The sequence below is a fragment of the Lissotriton vulgaris genome, chromosome 2_1 (genome assembly GCF_964263255.1).
Source record: "Lissotriton vulgaris chromosome 2_1, aLisVul1.2, whole genome shotgun sequence".
NCBI lineage: Eukaryota > Metazoa > Chordata > Amphibia > Caudata > Salamandridae > Lissotriton > Lissotriton vulgaris.
This window is the reverse complement of record NC_141687.1, coordinates 1,731,455,042-1,731,474,775: the sequence shown is the minus strand read 5'-3', so window position 1 is coordinate 1,731,474,775 and position 19,734 is coordinate 1,731,455,042. Positions and strand designations below refer to the sequence as shown.

The following is a 19,734-nucleotide window of genomic DNA, read 5'->3' as shown; positions in this document are numbered from 1 at the left end:
ATATGATGCTTTATATGGGTAATCATCAATTAAATGACACCTGTTATAACACCATATGCTCTGAAGATGCTAAACCATTTCCTTTGTTTAGGGCATATATATGACGACCATAGAAAGCAATTCGTCCTCCCTTAAATAAACAGTGACCGTAAAATAGATAACTTCCAAAATGATGACACATTGCTGATCTTTCTTGGCTAGCCCCATGAGAAATTCGTCATCAAACAAGGGTTTTCTGAGTGAATATGATCGATTTTCACCTGTGCGGTTATGAACTCCTCCAAAACAACAAAATAGTGTGTTTGGAACTACTTAATGATGTACTGGCAGTAGTACAAAAAAGCAGATATATCTCTTTGAGTACTCCTGGATCTTTGGGCAGCATTCAAAGTGATGAACTTTGAACTCCTGCTTTTTAGGCTCAGGTAGGAGGCCTTCACCTTAGACTGCTGGGCTCCCCAAAATTACTAAAACCACACTCAGAAGATTTCCTAAGGCTCAAATGGGAAACTAAATAAGGTGAGGAAAGGAATACAGCCAGGTGTCTTACACTGCCTCATCCGAGTTATGGTCATAACGATAGAAGTGTTAGGAGTTGGATAAACCTCCCAGAGACCTTTCACATGCAGGTAATTCTGTAGTGCCTCTAAACCTTACATGCACAAGTATTGGTAATTTGCACCATATTATTTTATGAACTATTCTTGTACATCTGGAGATACAAACATTCTTCAAACCAGAAGAAGTTTACTTTAATTGCCAAACGTGCACGTTCCATAATGAGAGAAATTGGAATGATGGTACCAAGATCTTTTTCCCGAAGTAGGGCCTCTATAGTGGTTAATTGTTCATCCTGAGGAATACAGATGTACAATGACTCAACATCAAAAAAGACCCAATAATCAGTTTCAACTGTAAAGGGCGAGTCATTCAAAAGGCAAAGGACATCATTTGTGTTCTGAAGGTATGTTGGAATATCGAGAACGAGAGGCCTCAGAAAGAAACCCTCAAACTGCGATAGAAGTGCTAAGAGAGATCCCATTCGAGACGATTCCACTGCCTGGAGGTCGCTGCTGGGGTTTGTAGATTTTAGGAAGGATGTAAAAATATGGAGTGACTGGATCAGTAGTTGTTAAATAATTGGCTTCCTTCACAGTCAACCAGCCATTGTCTTTAGCCCTTAGTGAAGGATATCCTTCGCCTTTTGACATGTGTAAACACATTTTGCACTTTCTCTAGTCTGATTAAAAAATTGATTTGCAAAAACTGGCATATCCTTAAAAAGGGGGAAAGGTCAATCCATCGTCCACTCCTTGACTTCTAGTGGAGCAGCAACATCAAAAAAATCTGGTACATACAAGACTCTGAGCACTTAACACCACAAGCCAGTATACCCTATGGGGGAGCACAACATGACAGGATATTTTCTGTGTGGGTCATACAGAGTATGTCCACAAATCACACATTCAACTCAAATATCTATTGGCACTGATAAGCCTTGGAAACAGAGACAACACACCAACTGCAATAGCAATAGACTGATATACCTGATCTCTTTACCATGTGGCCTCCAATACATAGGAACGACAACGCATCTATGGACCATCAGAGCACCATAAGATCCAGGAAACCGGTGACCAAACTTACGAGTCACTTCATCAAAAAGGGACATCTAGCAGATGAAGTGAGGTGAATGGTTCTTGACAAACTTAATATATCACCATCTGTCATCAAAGTCACCCAATTTGTATTCATCAGAGAGCAGAAGAGTGTGTATGGCCTACACAGTGATAGGGATGGGTTGAATGAAGATATCCCATGGTTTTCCATTCCCTGATTTAGGAGCAGTATCATCTCAGTTTGCACACACACATACAGGTTCAGTGTCTGATATAGGTGAGAAACTGAATATTAATATCCCTGGTCTATTCTGTTTAGTCACATACCGTTGTTGTAATCACTGATAATAAGGGAGGGCTTGTCCATCTGACAACAAAGGGAGCACGTATGCGTAACTATATGGAACCACATTTCAAAGCGCATTCATGTCCCAGAGTGCATTTACATTCTAAATATGTGACTACAATTCCCAAGTACCTGCTGTAGATTTTGTGCTATATGAGAAGGATTTTATAAATAAACAAAAGTGCATTTATATCTCAGGCCACGTCCACACCTGAGTATGGGACTACAACTACCAGGTACATGTCCTCCTCACATGATTGCAAAGTCAAGAGATGGATTACATGACAACGCAAACTTATACACATCTTATTCAGCTTCTTAAAGCCTCAAAACTGGTATTTAAGCCCTAGCCACCACTTCAGACGTTGTCCTCTCCTCTGGTATGGCAAAGCAGCCAGCTCTCTGTGATCTGTAATGGGCCCTCTACCTACGTCCTTTAAATAACCTTTATCCTTTATCAAATTCTCATGTACTGAACACGCATTTTTATAAAATAAGATTGCTGCCAATTCAGATTGTGATTAATCATGCACTGAGCACATTTTCTTAAAACTAAGGGGCATATTATCAAGACTCGGTCATAAAATTATAGCCGCTTTATCGGCAGAAAACTGCTGATTAAGTGGCGATAATGGGCTTGATAATATGCTCTATGGAATTCCAATCCATTTCAGGTCTTCCTGCACACAGGTTGTTTACTGTATTACCAATTTGGCCTTTTGCCATATTATCCTTTCTTTTTGAACGGGCGGTTATGAGGGGTGAATTCGAAATACCCCGTGGACTCTCGCATATTCTGTTATTTTCCATTTTTATGCTGATCACCAACACCATAGATTTCATTACAAGTTACGTTAGTAAAGAGTTTTTATTCAGTATTTAGTAGTCATATACTGTTTAGCAAGTGGCTAGTCTTTCTTCTTAACTACGGGAGCTATATACTCTATGCGCCACATTTCCTGGTGCCGTGTGTCTTTACTCGTTGGTCTAGTCTTTCTTATATATGACGCTACTCCACCGGAGACGTGCTCGCCTTTTACTTCTGCATCACTTGACATTGCCGAGAAGGGGGGTCTACGCCGTTACTAGATAAGTCTGCCTGGCGTTTTAAACTTGATTTGAGTGTCACTGTTGAAAGTTTGCAGCCGCCCGCCCTTTCGGCAAATTATTATTCATTTAGTAATTTTCTTCCAGGCTACAAAGGACACGTACACATGTCAATTAAGACCAGTTTCACTTCTACTTCGGTCTTCAACATAGGTGCATTTCACTTCTACCTTCACAGGACACTGCCATAGGATGTCATTGTCGTTTTGATATGTTTTCCGCTTGCTTTTACACGCAGGTTACTTTTAGAAAGAATTATCTTTTCCTGATGACCCCGTATTGGCTTTGTGGCTGCACACTCATACATTGATGGTGAGGCATATATATTGTAATTGTCAGCCCTAGACGTTACGTGCTATCACCGCATATGTGGATTTGATGGACTATGCTCTCCTTTTTGTTTTTCTTGAACAGACCATATTGTACTCTCCAATTATCCCACCAATATAGATGCCTTGGAACTTCTGGTGAGCTCCCTGCCGTTTTTAAATACCTTTGGTCTCTTCTTCCGGCATCGGAGTTTTATAAACTTCTATGGGACTTGTTCTGCATTCTGAATTTAGAATGCTCTGTCAATTTTTACCCTAACCTGTAGGTCAAGACTTTGGTACTGGTACCACTTGTGTACATTATATCTATCGAGGGGTGTGGTCCAGGCACCTTTGGTTGCATTTCATATAACTTTTCTACCCCTCCGTCTCTCTTTACAAATTCTCAAGGCCGGTTCCTCATTATTTTTGTCCTCCCCCTCTTCTCCATCTTTGGATTCTTTCCCTATGTTTGTGAATCACCCTCCATCGAATTGTCATTGAACCCAACCGGGTTGGAATTATCACCGGTCCAGGGGTGAGCCGCTACACCTAGTGCTTCAGTGTCTTAGAACTAGACTTAGATCAGGTAGAACTCATTTGTCTTCCGCCTCTGTTGTTACTTGCTGTTTATTTTCAGCTTATTCAATATTTATTTTCTTTCCCCTTCTAGTCTTTTGCATTTTCTTGTCATCCTAGATTATACACACTGATTATACACACTGTCCATTGTGACTTGAGGTATGTGTCTACTGTTTGATATGCACCAGGTTCTTTTTTCCTTTTTGTCCTAACCTTCACTTCTCTGGGAGGCTGGTCGGTGACACTATATCTCGAACTCTTCCTTACCAATTGTTTGCATTTTGGTTTATGGTACAATTCTTCAGTACACAACCAATTTGGAGTGTACAACTGCCATCTTAGTGCACCATTAAATTGTAGTGTAGTTCCTATTTTCCCAATAGGCCCTGCGCATTGGAATAACATAAACAGTAGTATCGACGTAGAAGTGCGGATCTTCCAGGCCTCTACTGACTATGCTAAACTTAATTGGGTTTGTTACCAACTAGCTCAGAGGTCACTGGAAACTTTCTTGACTGAACAGGAAGTGATCAGCTTCCCTGGCACAGACAAGAAGGGATTCAGTTATCCAACAACCGTGCAACATGACAACTTTGCTCCTCAGATAAGAGTCAATCTCTAGGGTCGTGTGAAACAATAGACAGTTATTTTACTCAGTCAGTTGTTGTGCAGATTACTTTCACAATATGTAGAGAATAGAGAGACGGGCGTTTTCAATAAAAGGTAACATTTATTGAACAGTCTTTCTTCTCATACAAGAGAAATGAATTGCCACAATTGCAAGACTTGTTATTATAAAAAGTACGTACAGTAAAATGAGTATTGCGAAATAATACTGTAAAAGCATTGATATGGTTTCTTAGCCATACAATGGTTTAAAATGAATAAAACATATATACATTCATATATACATTAGGCTAACGTACTCAACTGGTGCTTCTAACTACGCCTACCCCAGTGTACCTGACCTAAGCCTAATACTTGGGAGGGGAGTAAGTAAGTAGCTTTAGTTAAGTTGGTTTTGCCAAGGTTTGCCTCAAGATTTCTCCCTAAGGGTTTAGTCAACACCATACCTCTGAAATAGAATGATGAATGTCTGGTATCTCCTTCCAGGGACTCGATATCCCAGTCACTCGCAAGAGTAGGCTGGAAACGTCAGAGCTGGATTTCTCGGCAGGAGAAAAGACAGCGTCTCTCTCAACGCGTCAAAGAGGAGGAGGAGGGGCAGCGTCCGCGGGCAGCTTGCATCTGCTTGGCTCTTGCAGGGGGACGGCTGTTCTGCTCCTAAGTTCACCACACCATCGTTCGCTCGTTAACAGCGATAGCAGTAGCGATAGTAGCTTCAGCTTCAGCGAAACAGCAGCATTTGCTTAAGGCAACGTTGGTAATATTTATACCTGAAAGGTCCCTTGTTTGACGTAAGTTTTTGGACATAAGACGTCAATAAAGATGTCACTAGGAAGTGATCGTCTATCAGTGCTCATTAGAGTTCTATTACTAATCAAAACATAGCAAGCGGGGCTTTCCCAGGTTGCTGAGTTTTTATCTTGTTGAAGAACTCGGAGTGTTAATCTAGGAATCTTAGATAGTGGCTTCTGCTATGTTATTTGCACTAATGAGCTGCAAAGGAAGTTGCAGAGGAAGCGATTCTGAAATGTGGCTCTGTTCGTGTGAGGCCAGAGACGAGTTTCTGAATATTGCATTTGATCGGTTATGCCAATATAGGGAATAAATGGATTTATAGCCGTATAGGGGCATAAGGTCACAGTATCGATCAGGGTCCTAGATTAGAACGCGACAAAATTTGCCAATGTTTGTTTTTTAACGTGATTTATCAATTAATTTCGTCACATAGGCCTGCTCCTTAGGTCTGTCACAGAGTGTTTATGTTCTCTAAATGTCCCTTTGGTTTCCACTCGTGCTGTGTGATGTCACATATATTTTGTTTTTTTAAACCTGTGTTACAACGTAGTAATATTTGTACTAGTGCTGAGTGAGTTCCTTTATATTATTTCCGGCCCTGAAGAGTTGGAGATTATTGCGTCTCAGACGAAACACGTGTCGGCTGGCTGTTCTCTGTACCAACATACATTAAAGGAACATAAGAAATCATAAACGGATTGTGTTTTGTTGCTCTCTTATATACTAACACATGTGGTGTAATATTGATTATATGTGTGCACAGGACTGTTGTAATTGCTGTATGTGGTTGGTCTACAATCACAATGTAAGGGGTTAATAGGGTCACGTATAAACAATGAGATTCTATCAATGTGAAGAGGTGATAATTTTTATGATGTTTTATTCTTATGGGGTCCGGTGAGATACTAGGCTCTCTCTTAGGTCTAGAAAGATGAGAGCACAGTGTGCTTGTTAAAATACCCCTCACACACTAAAAAGTCCTTTAGTGTCATGCTTCATCATAGGAGTCTTCCGGTCCCTATGACGGGGCGGGGCGTGCTGCGACCAAACGAACTACGCAGGAGCACTTAAGTTGTGACAGAGGCTATGTGTAGGTGTAAGGGTGTGAGTGAAAGTGTAGGGACCTAACAAGTGAGTGCAAGAAAAAATACAAAAAAGGATTAAAAATTCCCTGGCTTAGTAGAAAAAATATATTTTATTCACTTCTCTAGCTGGGAACATTAAAAAGGGGATTGTGAGGTAGAGCAATAGCTTGCTACCTACTCGACATGTTTCGTAAGCAGTCCCCTACTGCTTACTCATCAGGACCATACAGTGATCCCTACTACTAATAGTTCAGTTCTACAGAAGTATGCCTACTGTCCTACAAACAATGCAGCAAAAATAGGCTGACTGTTTGGGCTTCAGGGCTTGAGCTGGCCCAAGTGCAGCATGGTAATTTTCAATTAATACCAAAAATATTGACCTATTGCGGTCTTCTTTTCATTAGTTTTCAATGCCCCATGAGCTTGCCGGCGAAGGGTGTTCAGCGCGGTTGAAAAATCTAAGACTTCAGTAGAGTGTACTTTTCTTTCACATCACTTTAAATATGCGACCACAGATCCTCACATTTCTTGCCTTTGGCATCACCAGTAAGCAAAAAGTCTGTGATAAATTACAACATGAATAATATAACTTTCACTCCTCTAGGGCTGATAACCACTGGCTAAATGACACAGTTGGAATCACTCACAAATATGCCCAAAATTTGACATATTTGTGTCTTAGTTCCCAGGCATAACAAAACAATGCACTAGAATGGACTACAAAGTCAATAGCATTCGTTAATAACTCTGAAGATTGTAAAGATGCTTTCAGCAAACCATCTAGCAAGGACCTGTTACAGGGAAGCACTATTTTGACAGGTCATCACACAACATTTTCATAAATGTAGCTGAATCACTGCAAATACAAATGATATACCTCCAATCTTTTTTGAAATTGGTAAAAGCTTTTTGCAGCAGCGTTCAAAATTTTCAATCAGTCTGGTGACATGTTTTTACCTATAACAACAAAGGGTGTCCAGGAGTCGCCACTCAATGTTTGTACTCGAGACCTTTCAACCAGTGACTATATGAGTTAGACTGTGTGTGCTCAGATGTGAAGAAACGTTTAACTACTCATATATACGACATGCAACATGGGTAGGAATTTTTCCCATCAGTTGCCGTTCTGTACCACCATTATCACATCATGTGGGTTCTCCTTACCCAGGAGTTAGTATACAAGATCAATCACACTCTAACAGGTGTGAGGAGTAGGGAGACCGATGTAAAATGTTTGTGTGATGGTATCAAAATATGGTGTTTAAGCAAAAAGTTGTACACCTGAGGGAAAGCAGTGCAGTGAGTGTAAAGTGATGAGTGAGTAAAATTGGGTGAAACTGAGTAGAAAAGTGATTTATTAGTATCTCTCAGACCCCAAGATTAAAAACAAGTGAAAGGTAGATTTGACAGAATATCTACCGGCAAGAGGTGATAAAGAGGTGAGAGTGCGGTTACGTAATCTAGATAGGCAACCCTGTCCGCTACGAGCCCTTATCTTTACAGTGATAGAAGCCTATACTTATATAACTTTTCCGGTACGGCACCGATGACATTTTGAAAACTTACAAGTTGCCTCTCACGCTATCGGTGACACACATGATAGTTGTTTTGTCTTGTTTTTACGGAATCGGTTGAGTGTCCCTGTGATTATGTTTTGCAAAACAGAGCGGTGCTCCTATTCTACCTGAGCTGCTGCCAGGTGAGGTGAGGTGCCATCCCCACAAGTTTTGGGTGAGTGTTATCACGTCTGTCTAAATGTCAATACGTGACCACCAGAATAGCACGATGTATTGAGTGCATTCTTTAATATGTGTAATGTTTTTCTCTTTTCTTTGTCTCCTATGTGACTTTTGTAGACTGTGGTGGAGATTCTACACCTGCTTTTCAGGTGAAATTTTTCCCTTTTAACTTCACTTATTAAATTGCAAGCAGTAGCACCATCTAGGTCCTGACGAATGCATAAGGAAAATCTTCCGATGGTATGCAGAAACATGTTGACCTCTTGCCGGTAGATATTCTGTCAAATCTACCTTTCACTTGTTTTTAATCTTGGGGTCTGAGAGATACTAATAAATCACTTTTCTACTCAGTTTCACCCAATTTTACTCACTCATCACTTTACACTCACTGCACTGCTTTCCCTCAGGTGTACAACTTTTTGTTTAAACACCATATTTTGATACCATCACACAAACATTTTACATCGGTCTTCCTACTCCTCACACCTGTTAGAGTGTGATTGATCTTGTATACTAACTCCTGGGTAAGGAGAACCCACATGATGTGATAATGGTGGTACAGAACGGCAACTGATGGGAAAAATTCCTACCCATGTTGCATGTCGTATATATGAGTAGTTAAACGTTTCTTCACATCTGAGCACACACAGTCTAACTCATATAGTCACTGGTTGAAAGGTCTCGAGTACAAACATTGAGTGGCGACTCCTGGACACCCTTTGTTGTTATAAGTTTTGTAGGGGCATGTGTCCAGTCTTGAGTCGTAAAACCTGCCCTTAGACCCTCTGTTAAATAGTGTGTTTTTACCACTATCCCAGATACTTGGCTACAGCACTCTTTTCACATATACCTGCCGCTACACCTTGCATTGAATGTTTGAAGCCTGGGGTGTTTGGCAGATCACCTACTGGCTATACTGACTCGCTAGAAAATGGTGCTGATGTATCAAAGGGTTTCACCCATTCTCTGTCTGTGGGGAAATCTGCTGGTACAAAATATTCTTATGAAACCAGTCATTATACCTATCGGTAATAGAATCAAACATAATCAAATATCAAATATGATTTTGATATTTCCTGATTCTCTACAGTTTATAAAATAATTAAATAAGACTTAAACATGATTCTAAACCCTGCATTTTACAGTAAAGACCACAAAACTGAAAAAACAACAAAAGGAAGAAGAAAAAATATTTTAGTGACATCCCTAAATAAGAAAACTCAAGCAGAATGTTAGCTCAGTCTTTCTTGCTGCTAACTTGTATACATAGGTTATATTGTATTGGCCCCTTCAGGAAGGAATGAAAAGTACTCTTCACATTTATTTTCCGCACACTTAATGGCATTTAGTTTGTTGTTGTGCAGATGTTGGTATGTATACACTGGTAAGGACTATTTTCTTTTCAGTGGATTTTAATCAGTTATTATAGGCTTAAACCTAAAACAGGATAGCCTAGGCAAAGTTAAACACTCCTTGTTCAGTGATAATATTTTGGGACGTGGAAGTAACAAAACATTGTGTGATGAGAAGTATATATTAAATATGAAAACTGTACTGGGAAAATATGTATGTCAAAAGGAATCATGCCATTTATTTTAAATAAATAATTGAACCGGGTTAATAGAGATCACTTTGAAATCTGGCTTTAAGATTCAAAACTTTGGCAAGGTGAATATAGAGCCTTTATCTCCCTTTTTGAAGCTCAACAATCCACTAAATAAACCTACTAAAATCATCATTAGCTAATGAGTATGAATATAAGGGGAGTAAACTGTAAAGGACTATGACTATGACAGCATCACTCTGATGCTCTTTTGTATTTAGATGCTCATAGTAAGGTCCATACAAGACTGAAAATAGGCAAAATAGGGACACGTTTTCAAACTATGGGCCTGATGTACAAATAAGTAATTCCAAATAGTAATAGAAAATTGCGAATTGTATTTTTGTGACCAGTAAAGGATATTTAAAAACCGACCTATGTACTAATAGGTCAGTTTAAAAAAATCTGCATCATAGTGGGCCATAATCAAAACTACCTCATGACTTTTGATGAGGTAGTTCCCAAATTGTCACTCACAAGGATTGGAAGCCATCACAGCGATGAAGGCAAGGGGACTGAATCCCTTATGCAAATGTTTTACCACCCCCCTTCAAGCTGTTGGCAAAATATTCGTTTTTTGCAACCGCATTTTGGTTGCTAACATTAAGACATAACATAATGATTCAGTATTTCGAAGGGACACCTACAACATGCCCCTACCAGATACAAATCAATATCCATTTTCAATCTTATTTTAGGAGATGGAATTAGTACATAAGAAAATGAATGCATTTCAATGATTACAAGGGCTGAATAGGAGATCTTGTGATGTTTAAAATACTTAGAATATCTGAGCCTTACTTCTTTTGATGTATTACCAGGCTCTACATATTACAATGCACTTCCCTACTGTGTAAAACAATTCTAGACCATGGTGCACTGTATAGAGTTGTGAACGGACTGCTGGAGCAGCTATGTATAACGCAGCCATCAGGATACAGAACTATAGGACATGCAGAGGTATCACAAAATTGACCTGAGAATACAATTGCTCTTTTATTTCTTTAGGTACTACCTGGCTATAATTCTGTTAATAATGACTATTTGAGCAAATTAGTTCAGATCATTTACATATAAAACTGGTGTATAACTGGTTATTAGTTCTTACCTTTCTTCTTTCCCCTGTTGGTGCTTTACAGCCTGAAAGAAATTACAATAGAGAGTTTCAGAAAATGTAATATATTTCTTAATGATCAACATTTGGTATGTTCGTGTATTCTGATGTCAGTCTGGTCCTTCATACTTTGCTATTTTCAAACATGTTTGGTGAGCTGGATGAAAGATAAGCTGCATCAAATTCTTATAAAAACAATTTTGCTAACAACAAGAGAGATCTTTGGTTGCCTTGAAAAATCCTAACCAAATAGGCGGAACGTGATAAAATGTAACCAGCACTAAATATAAAATGCAATATCCATACAATTTCTGAGGACCCACTACTGAAAGCACACTTTGAATGAACAATCACTTGAGAACCTTAACCAGGAAAGTGTCTGGAAGGTTAGCATAGATCTATAAGAGGAATATACAAGTTTGTTTCGAGTGGGGTGATGTGTCTTATAATCTCCAGCAGAATTAGTTTTTTAGGTGTTGTGTTTGTTTTCCAGCTTAATTACTTTTTAATTTCAGGTAAGTCTTATAGTTATAATTAAAGGGGTGTCGGTTTGATTTTGGGATATTAGTTTTTTTTAAAAATAATTTTGTTTATTGTTAACAGGCTGACAAGGAATAAATATATTAAAGCATGATACATAAATAAATTGTTTCATATAAAGCATATACCAAAGCAAGTAGGTCATGAAGTATTGTTAAATAAAAAAAAAGAGAAAAAGAAAAGAAAATAAAAGCAAAAGGGTAAAGGCAGTTTCTCTTTGGCGATCAAACAAGTTATAGTATCCAACAGATGACAAATATCAATATCCTTTCCTTCCCTAAATCCAAAACAAAATAGAGTAAGGCATCATCGTTCTACAAACGTTCCCCAGTTTTTTTCATGCTTTTTCAATGCTCGTATACCCCTGATGTTTGCTAAAGCTAATTCCATTGAGTGTATTTCGGTTACCAGTGCTCCAGGATGTGTGGATCGGACCATTTGAGGTTGTGGAGCTCAAAAGTCCAGTTACCTACTTGGTGAACTTGCGGTCTCCCAGGAACAGATTAAGGATCTTGCATGTCAACCGCCTTAATGCCCACTTAGAGGGGTCTGAAGTGGGCTTGCTCTTGGCAACAGATGCTGGAATGGAGGAGGAGACTGAGCCCCTTCCTGACCTCCTGTCTGCCACAGAGCAAGATGGGTCAGTGGATGGTGTTAACCTCTCTTCAACCCTGACCCAGGAGTCAAAGAATGACTGCCCCCAGTTGCTGAGACAGTTTTCGGATCTGTTCTCCCTGGTTCCTGGTGTCACAGATTGGTTTGTCCATAATGTGGACAACAGGAGACAGCTTACCTGTGAAGCACACGTCTTACAGGGTAGCTGACAGGGTGAGGGCTAGCATCAAAGAGGAGGTCTCAGAGATTCTTCCACTAGGGGGGATTGAGTCCTCTAGCAGTCCTTGGGCCAGCCCAGTGGTTGGTCCCAAAGGCTGCAACGCCTGGTGCCTCACCCCAACTCCTGTTCTGTATGGACTACAGAGGGCTAAATTCAGTCACAAAGACTGACCCGTACCCCATCCCCAAAGCTAATGAGCTCATTGATCGGCTAGGGGCTGCACAGTACCTCAGCACGTTTGACTTGACGTCTGGGTACTGGCAGATCGCCTTGACTGATGGGGCAAAGGAGAGGTCAGCATTAATCTCCACACGAGATGGGCATTTCCAGTTCGGTGTTATGCCCTTCAGGATGAAGAATGCCCCTGCCACCTTTCCGAGGTTGGTCAACTGGGTGTTGGTTGGGCTGGATGAGTTCATTGCCGCCTACCTGGATGGCATCGCAGTGTTCAGTGCAAGTTGGCAGGAACGTCTGCGCCACCTCTGCGAAGTGTTGTTGGCGCTGCGGAAGGCAGGCCTCACGATCAAGGTGAGTAAGTGCCAGATCGGGCAGGGTTCCGTGGTTTACTTGGGACACCAAGTTGGGAGCGGTCAGGTGGCGCCCCTGCAACCCAAGATTGAAACCATCCTGGCTTGGGAACTGCCGCTTCGCAACACGAAGCGCTGTGCATCACCAGAGGAGAGAATGGATGTCGCAGCAGATGCCGACGTATCGCCGGGAAGCATGTCGCAGGAAAGAAGGATCAACGGTGCATCAGACGCCACTGCATCTCTGAGAAGCGTGTCGCATTGCCTGTCGCGACTCTTCACCGAAGAAGAGGATAGACGTCGCCGCAGACGCTGCTCCATCACTTGGAAGGGTGTCACAGGGCCTGTTGTGGCTCCCATCGTTGTGAAAGCAACTCCCATCGCCAGTAGAGAGGATCAATGTTGCGGCAGATGCCGACGCATCGCTGGGAAGCTTGTCGCAGGGCCGGTCGTGGCTCGTGTCTTGTAAAGTATCTTGCATCGCCGGAGAAGAGGATCGACATCGCAGAAGATACAACCGCATCACCGGGAAGCGTGTCACATCAAGGAGAGAGCGTCGTCTTTATTTCTTCGCACCAGAACTTTGCCGCATTTCCAATGCTGCAACATTACTTGTTGTGGAAGCGCAACCCATCATAAGGTACATTGACACAAAGTGTTGTATCTTAAGAACTGAACTTAACTAAGCTAAAACTACCATCTAAAAGTACAGTATTGTGGATGTTTGTTGTGTACTGGTCTTGTGGTAACTATATATAAAGTATACTTATTTTTGATGTAAAACCTGTTTGGTGTCCATTCGTAGTCTTGTCACTGGGTTACAGCATGTGGTCACAAATGCTTTACACACTGCGTCTGGGATAAGCCTATCTGCTTGTGCTAAGCTACCAAGGGGGTGAGCAGGGGTTATTTTAGAAGAGTATCCCCTTTAACCTGACTAGTGCAGGGCCCCTTTTTGCACAAGTACCTACCTGTGCCAACTAGAGACGCCCAAATCTAATACCTTCCAGTACAAAACTTGTGCTTTGGATAGTACACACAGCAGTGCACTGTTCCTCGATAGTGTGCACTGGCGCACAACAGACAAAAGTGCACCTGCACTGGTGGAGAGAAAAATCTGCCATATATTATTAGATAGGGAACATTTTTCTCAAGGGAGCACAACTTTGGCGCTATGTTTCCTTGTGTCACAAAGCAGTAACTCTGGTCATCTATATTTGCTGGGGAGAAGGTATCCTAGGAAACAGTGGACCCAGAATGGCAACAGAGGAAATAGAATAGATGGGCATTTGCGGTTTGTGACGATGTGAGGAGAGGTAATGGTGAGGGACAAGAAAGGGAGAGGGATAAAGAAAGAGTGAAGGTGAAGAGTAGGAAAAAGGAGGAGGATGATTAATAAAACTGTAGTACACTATATAGTTCTTGTAAGAGATCAAGTTAAAAATGTCTAAGCTACCCCAGCATGTATTATTTATATATTTTAGGTTTTGCCAAACAGTTTTGTCTGAGCTATAAGGAAAATGGACTGAACATAGAGAAGATAATAGTCTACTGCATGACTTGCTATCTTTTAAAAAGTTTGAACCAAAAAAGAGTACAAGCTCTTTCATTTCTGGCAGGCTATCACTCACAGTGCCCAGCCTCTGCCCTTTGGAAATAGCAGATTGGCACATATGGGCAACAGTGCTCAATTTCTGTTTAACAAACCGAATGAACACTTTGTGACTCGGCAGGCCGCTTCATTTATGAAGAATGAAGATGTTATTCATCACTGTATCATTGCATGATATGTCCCACCACTGACAGTAAAGTGGCAAACCCCATGCCACCGTCACAGACTAGGGTGGCCTGTATGGGGGACCTGGCTAAGCCAGTATCAACCTCAGTACCCCGAGAACCCAACTTCACTTTTGGGTGTGCTACTACTCTCTGGGGGATTACTACTTGGAGAACTATGGGGTGCTGTGGTAGTGGGAGGAGTATTTTCCTTATTGCTGGCCTTGGGTCAATCAGAATCATATTTCTTGTGGCCTTGCTTTTTACAAACAATGCAATAAGGTTTCTTTCCAGGGGAAGAAGGAGTTTGGGGCCCAACCCCAGAGAAAGACTTTTGGGGACCCTCAGATGACTTCTCTTTAGACTTATCCCCACCTTCCTCTTGGGTTTTGGAAGTATATTTCTTCTGGTCACCACCACCACCCTGATTCTTTTGCTTAACTTTGGTTCTGACCCGTGTATCTGCCTTCTTTCCCAATTCGTGGGGAGAAGTCAGATCTGAGTCCACCAGATACTGGTGCAAAAACTGGTTGTGACAAATATTAAGTATCTGCTCCCTCATAACCATACTTTACAATCCTAAGTAGTCATGCACTTTGCTGCCATGGAGCCAACCTTCCAGAGCCTTTGTGGCACTATTCAGAAAACCTACCCAGTCCTGTGTTTGTGCTTTCTCTGTGTCTCTGAACTTAATCCTGTATTGCTCAGTGGGTAAGCCAAACTCATCAATGAGATCACTGTTCAAAACTAAGTAATTATCAGCATCCCGTTCTCTAACAGTGAGGAGCTTATCTCTACCTTTGCCAGCCGAGGAAAGCCACAAGATAGCTGCCCACTGCTCTTGAGGGACCCTCTGTACTTTGCAGGCCCTTTCTAAATCAGTTATCCATTTGAGGGTGTCATCCCCAACCTGGTAGGGAAAGACTATCTTGTTCAGGTTCCTATGGTCAAAAGAAGTACCCTAGGGACCTTGTTGCTTCCACCATGGGACTCCAGTCCCAATGTCTTCCTAGCTCTCTGGACTTCAAGGGGCTCTTTGTAAAGGACCAACTGCTCTTGCCTGAGCCTAAGCCTAGCTTTCTCAAGTTAAAGTTGATATTTCCTATCCAAAAGGTTGTCCCTCTTCCTAGATATGAGGTCCCCATAGACCGTCCTGAGCCATTGGATTCTGCAGTGGAGGACCTAGACCTCCTGGGAGGAACAAAGGGGGCCTCCTCAAGGCCACCGGCAGTATCCTCTGGGAGAGCTATGTTATCCAGGTGGGAGACAGTTGGCTCCTCCTGATCAGGGTTTGATTCAAGGTCAAAGAGAGGCTCCCCTCATAGCCTATTTTCGTTCCCATGTCCACCCGTTTTCTCCTGTTCATCTGGCACACTAGTTTTCTGGAGGGCATCTAACAGTAAGGCCTCTGGAGACATTGGGTGTCTAGAGGCACACAGTGCTTTCAGTTCTTGTAACAAAAGTTGACCGTATCTAGCCATCAGAGAGCCACTGGCATCTCCTTTGGAAGACATACCAAGTGTGGTGTGGTGCTGTACCTACCTAACCTAGTGAAAACAAAACTCTCTGAGGTTGGAGAAAGGGTGTGTTAGACCCTTGACTTACCCAACCCTAAGTTCAGTTGAACTTACTATTCTAAGCTTGTATTATATGTGCCAAGTATTAGTGATGGTTTTTCGATTAATCAACACAAAGATTTATCTCGTAAAACAAGGCAGGCTTTAATCCCACGCTGCCACCAATGTGAGAAGCTGGCCTGGTATATGAAGCCCTCTTATGTAAGTTGGCACCTTACACCAGTCCAGACAACCCTTAAGGTGATTTAAAGAGGTCTTAGACAACCTTAGAAAGCTCTCCATGTGGTAAATGTGGAGAGCAGCCTTTAGGCACAATGCACACAATACTTTAACACGCAATACACAGTGGACCCCACGGGGGGACCAAACCATATACTAAGAAAGTGGTATACGAACAACGACTCGGGTCAAGACAATGTTGAGAGGATGTAGACGTGCTGGGGACTCACTCAAAAGTGTTTACACTATTAAGTCTTTTGCTACCTATAATAAATTCCTCTGACATAAACATAGGCATCCATTATTCAAAATCCTACTTTTTGAGAAATTAAAACTTAGGTCCCGATTTAGAGTTTGGAGGATAACATCCTCACACAAATGGCAGAATCAGGTGGAACATCAGCTTTCTGCTCACACTTTAACCATACTTAAATTGCCATAGCCATGATTGGCACATGTAAACTTGCCTGTAAGTCCCTATTATATGTTGTATAAAGTACACCCAAAGGCTAGTAGTTAAATATTACCTGTGAACTGTACCAGGTATTGTACCATCCACTAGTGTGACATGGAAAATATGCCTTCAGGCCTATCATTGTAGCCTAACTGCTGCAGTTCAAATCAGCAGCGCACCTGTTAAAATAACCCCTTTTGACAGGTGAAAACCTCCCCTTTTGCCAGAGTGCAGATTAAAATGATAGTCACCTTTTTGATCTCCTTGCTCGATTACCCGGCCGAAGCACTTGAGAAGCCATAAACCTATAGCTCACCGACTACCTGAAACAAAACCCCCTTCTCAATACTTCTCAATCACGATTTATTCAAACAACTGCACTGAGACCATGCTGATCACCGCCACAGATGACATCAGAACTCTCCTTGACTGTAGAGAAACTGTAGCCCAGATCCTCCCTTGCCTCTCTGCTGCATTTGACACCATCTCCCTTCACACCCCCATCGACATACTCTTCATCATGGGATACAAAAAACTGCCCACAATAGGATGCACACAGAGTATCCGGTTGCCCACCTTCACCTACGACCCCAAGGACATCATATGCTGAGTACCCCAAGGATCATCCCTCAGCCCCATCCTGCTTAACACCTACATGACCCCCCTCGCAGACGTCATCTGACCCCAAGACTTCAGCATAATCTCGAACACAGATGACACTCACCTAATCCTCATGAGGATCCCCTCCAATGCCAGAACCGACTTCTACAGTGCCATGACCAATGTTGACAACTGGATGAGAAACAACTGCCTCAAACTCAACTCCGACAACACAGAAGTACTGATTTATCGATTGAACACCTCTGTATGTGACCACAGCTGGTGGCCAGCAGAACTCAGACCAACACCCACACCAACAGACCACAAACACAACCTAGCCATCATCCTCAGCAGCGAACTAACCATGAAACAACAAGTTAAGACCGTCGCCCTTCCTGCTTCCACATCCTTCGCATGCCCCACAGAATCTTCAAATGGATGCCAAACACCAGAAAGACTGTCACACAGCCCCATGTCTCCAGCTGCCTAGCCTACGGCAATGCTCTCCATGCTGGAAACTCCCCCCAGCTCCTCAGATGACTCCACACCATACAGAATGCTACAGCCAGGCTCATCCTGGATCTCCACAAATGGACCCACATCACCCCCACCCTCAGAAATCTCCACTGGCTCCCCATCCAGAAAAGATGACAGTTCAAGATCATCATGCGCGCCTAAAAAGCTCTACACGATCGATCAAGGTCCAGCCTACATCAACCATTGACAAGACATCTGAACTGTGCCTCCCTTGCATTTGCACACACCCGCCTTATCCATCACATCTGCAACGGGGTGGTTCTTCTACTACATTATTGCCGAAATGTGGAAGAGCTTGCCTCTTGACCTCCCAACAGCAACCTCCATGGAGCTCTTCAGGAAGAAACTCAAGACCTGGCTCTTCGACAGATACATAGCACCCGCAGTGCCCAGATAACCCTAGTGGTGATAGTGCTGCATTTTATAAATGCTGATTGATTGATTGATTAACTGATTGATTGATACTGTTAACTCGGGTTATGGACCAGTTAGAAAAATAATTGAACAACTGGGTTTAATAGTTATTAAAATCAAATTCAATGGTGAAGTCAGATATTTACCAAAGATTAAGGATAAATATTTTTAGAAAGTTACTCTTTACCTACTTGAACTGTCAGAAAGCAAATTAGCATAAGCCTCTGCCAACTCGCAGCCTGTGCCCAAGCCTCAATAGGGGTGAATGAAGTGTGGAATGCCTTCTATGTGCAAATGAAAGGCTGACCTGAATAGGCAGATATTAGTCCTCTCGGGTCAATAGAATATGCAGGGTGGGGGCTGTCTGCCTCCTTTTTAAAGCACAGTGCTTAATCTGCTTGACAGGTCTGTTGAACTACATGTAACCTATGGGGGGCACTTGAAAGGGAGATAACAGGATGTTAAGACTATTCTTGGTTGCTGAAAGATTTCTGTCCCTGGGCTTGTCGTGGGTACAGTGCCTACTTAACACTGGATTTTAGTTTTAGATGTGGGGGGGGGGGGTGAAGCTAAGAATAACACAGTACAAGTTTAGTGTGGCCGAAGACATTCAGTACTTTGAAAAAGCCCTTACACAAGGCATGTTGGGCCTGTTTGTGGTAAGGTAAACAGAAACAACTGAAAATGTGGGTATGAATGGATCTGGAAATTTGTACCTCAGTTAGGGTGGGACCAAAAAATCACCCTGCCACTAGCTAGTGCCAGGCATACATGTGGCACCTTCAAGCACCTATTTCAGACCACTTTCTCGAACTGCTGAGGATCAGAAGAGGACTGGACCTGCTTTGTATTACTTGAGAGGAGTCCTGAAGGACTGGTTGTGCTTCATCCTGTAACAAAACTTGAGGGGGCCCTCCTGCAAACACATGGAGAAGGCCCCCTGGCAGCCCAAACCACGACCTACCACTTTGCCCCACCGCCCAAAAATCTGGCATATTTTGATTTGAAACCTTCAACATTTAAATGAAATGCCTCTATATTGTCTTTATCAACGTTCTAATGAGAAAGTAGGAAACCCTCTTAACATATAAGCTACGCCATTTGTAACAATAATGTCAAAAGCAGATAATTTAACTGAGGCAGCAATCTGAACAATGCCAAGGAGAAATCCTATTGTATCAGGAACTGCAGCAATCAGAACAATGCAAAAGAGTGGTCCTATTGTATCAGGAACTACCTATGGCTGAAGAATACCTATGAAGGGTCTAATTAGAATTGACATTAATGGACAATAACATGAAACTTTGAAAGACAAACCCAAACCAGCAAT

At 42.1% G+C, this 19,734-nt stretch overlaps 1 protein-coding gene across 1 annotated transcript in view; it reads right to left on the bottom strand.

Moving 5' to 3' along the window:
- LOC147733204 (intestinal mucin-like protein) overlaps positions 1 to 19,734 on the bottom strand; it is a 203,123-nt gene that overhangs the window by 116,491 nt on the left and 66,898 nt on the right. Inside the window, exon 5 of the mRNA XM_086956021.1 lies at positions 10,920 to 10,951. Within this exon, the coding sequence (XP_086812147.1) occupies positions 10,920 to 10,951 (32 nt within the window). The remainder of the gene's footprint in view (positions 1 to 10,919; positions 10,952 to 19,734) is intronic.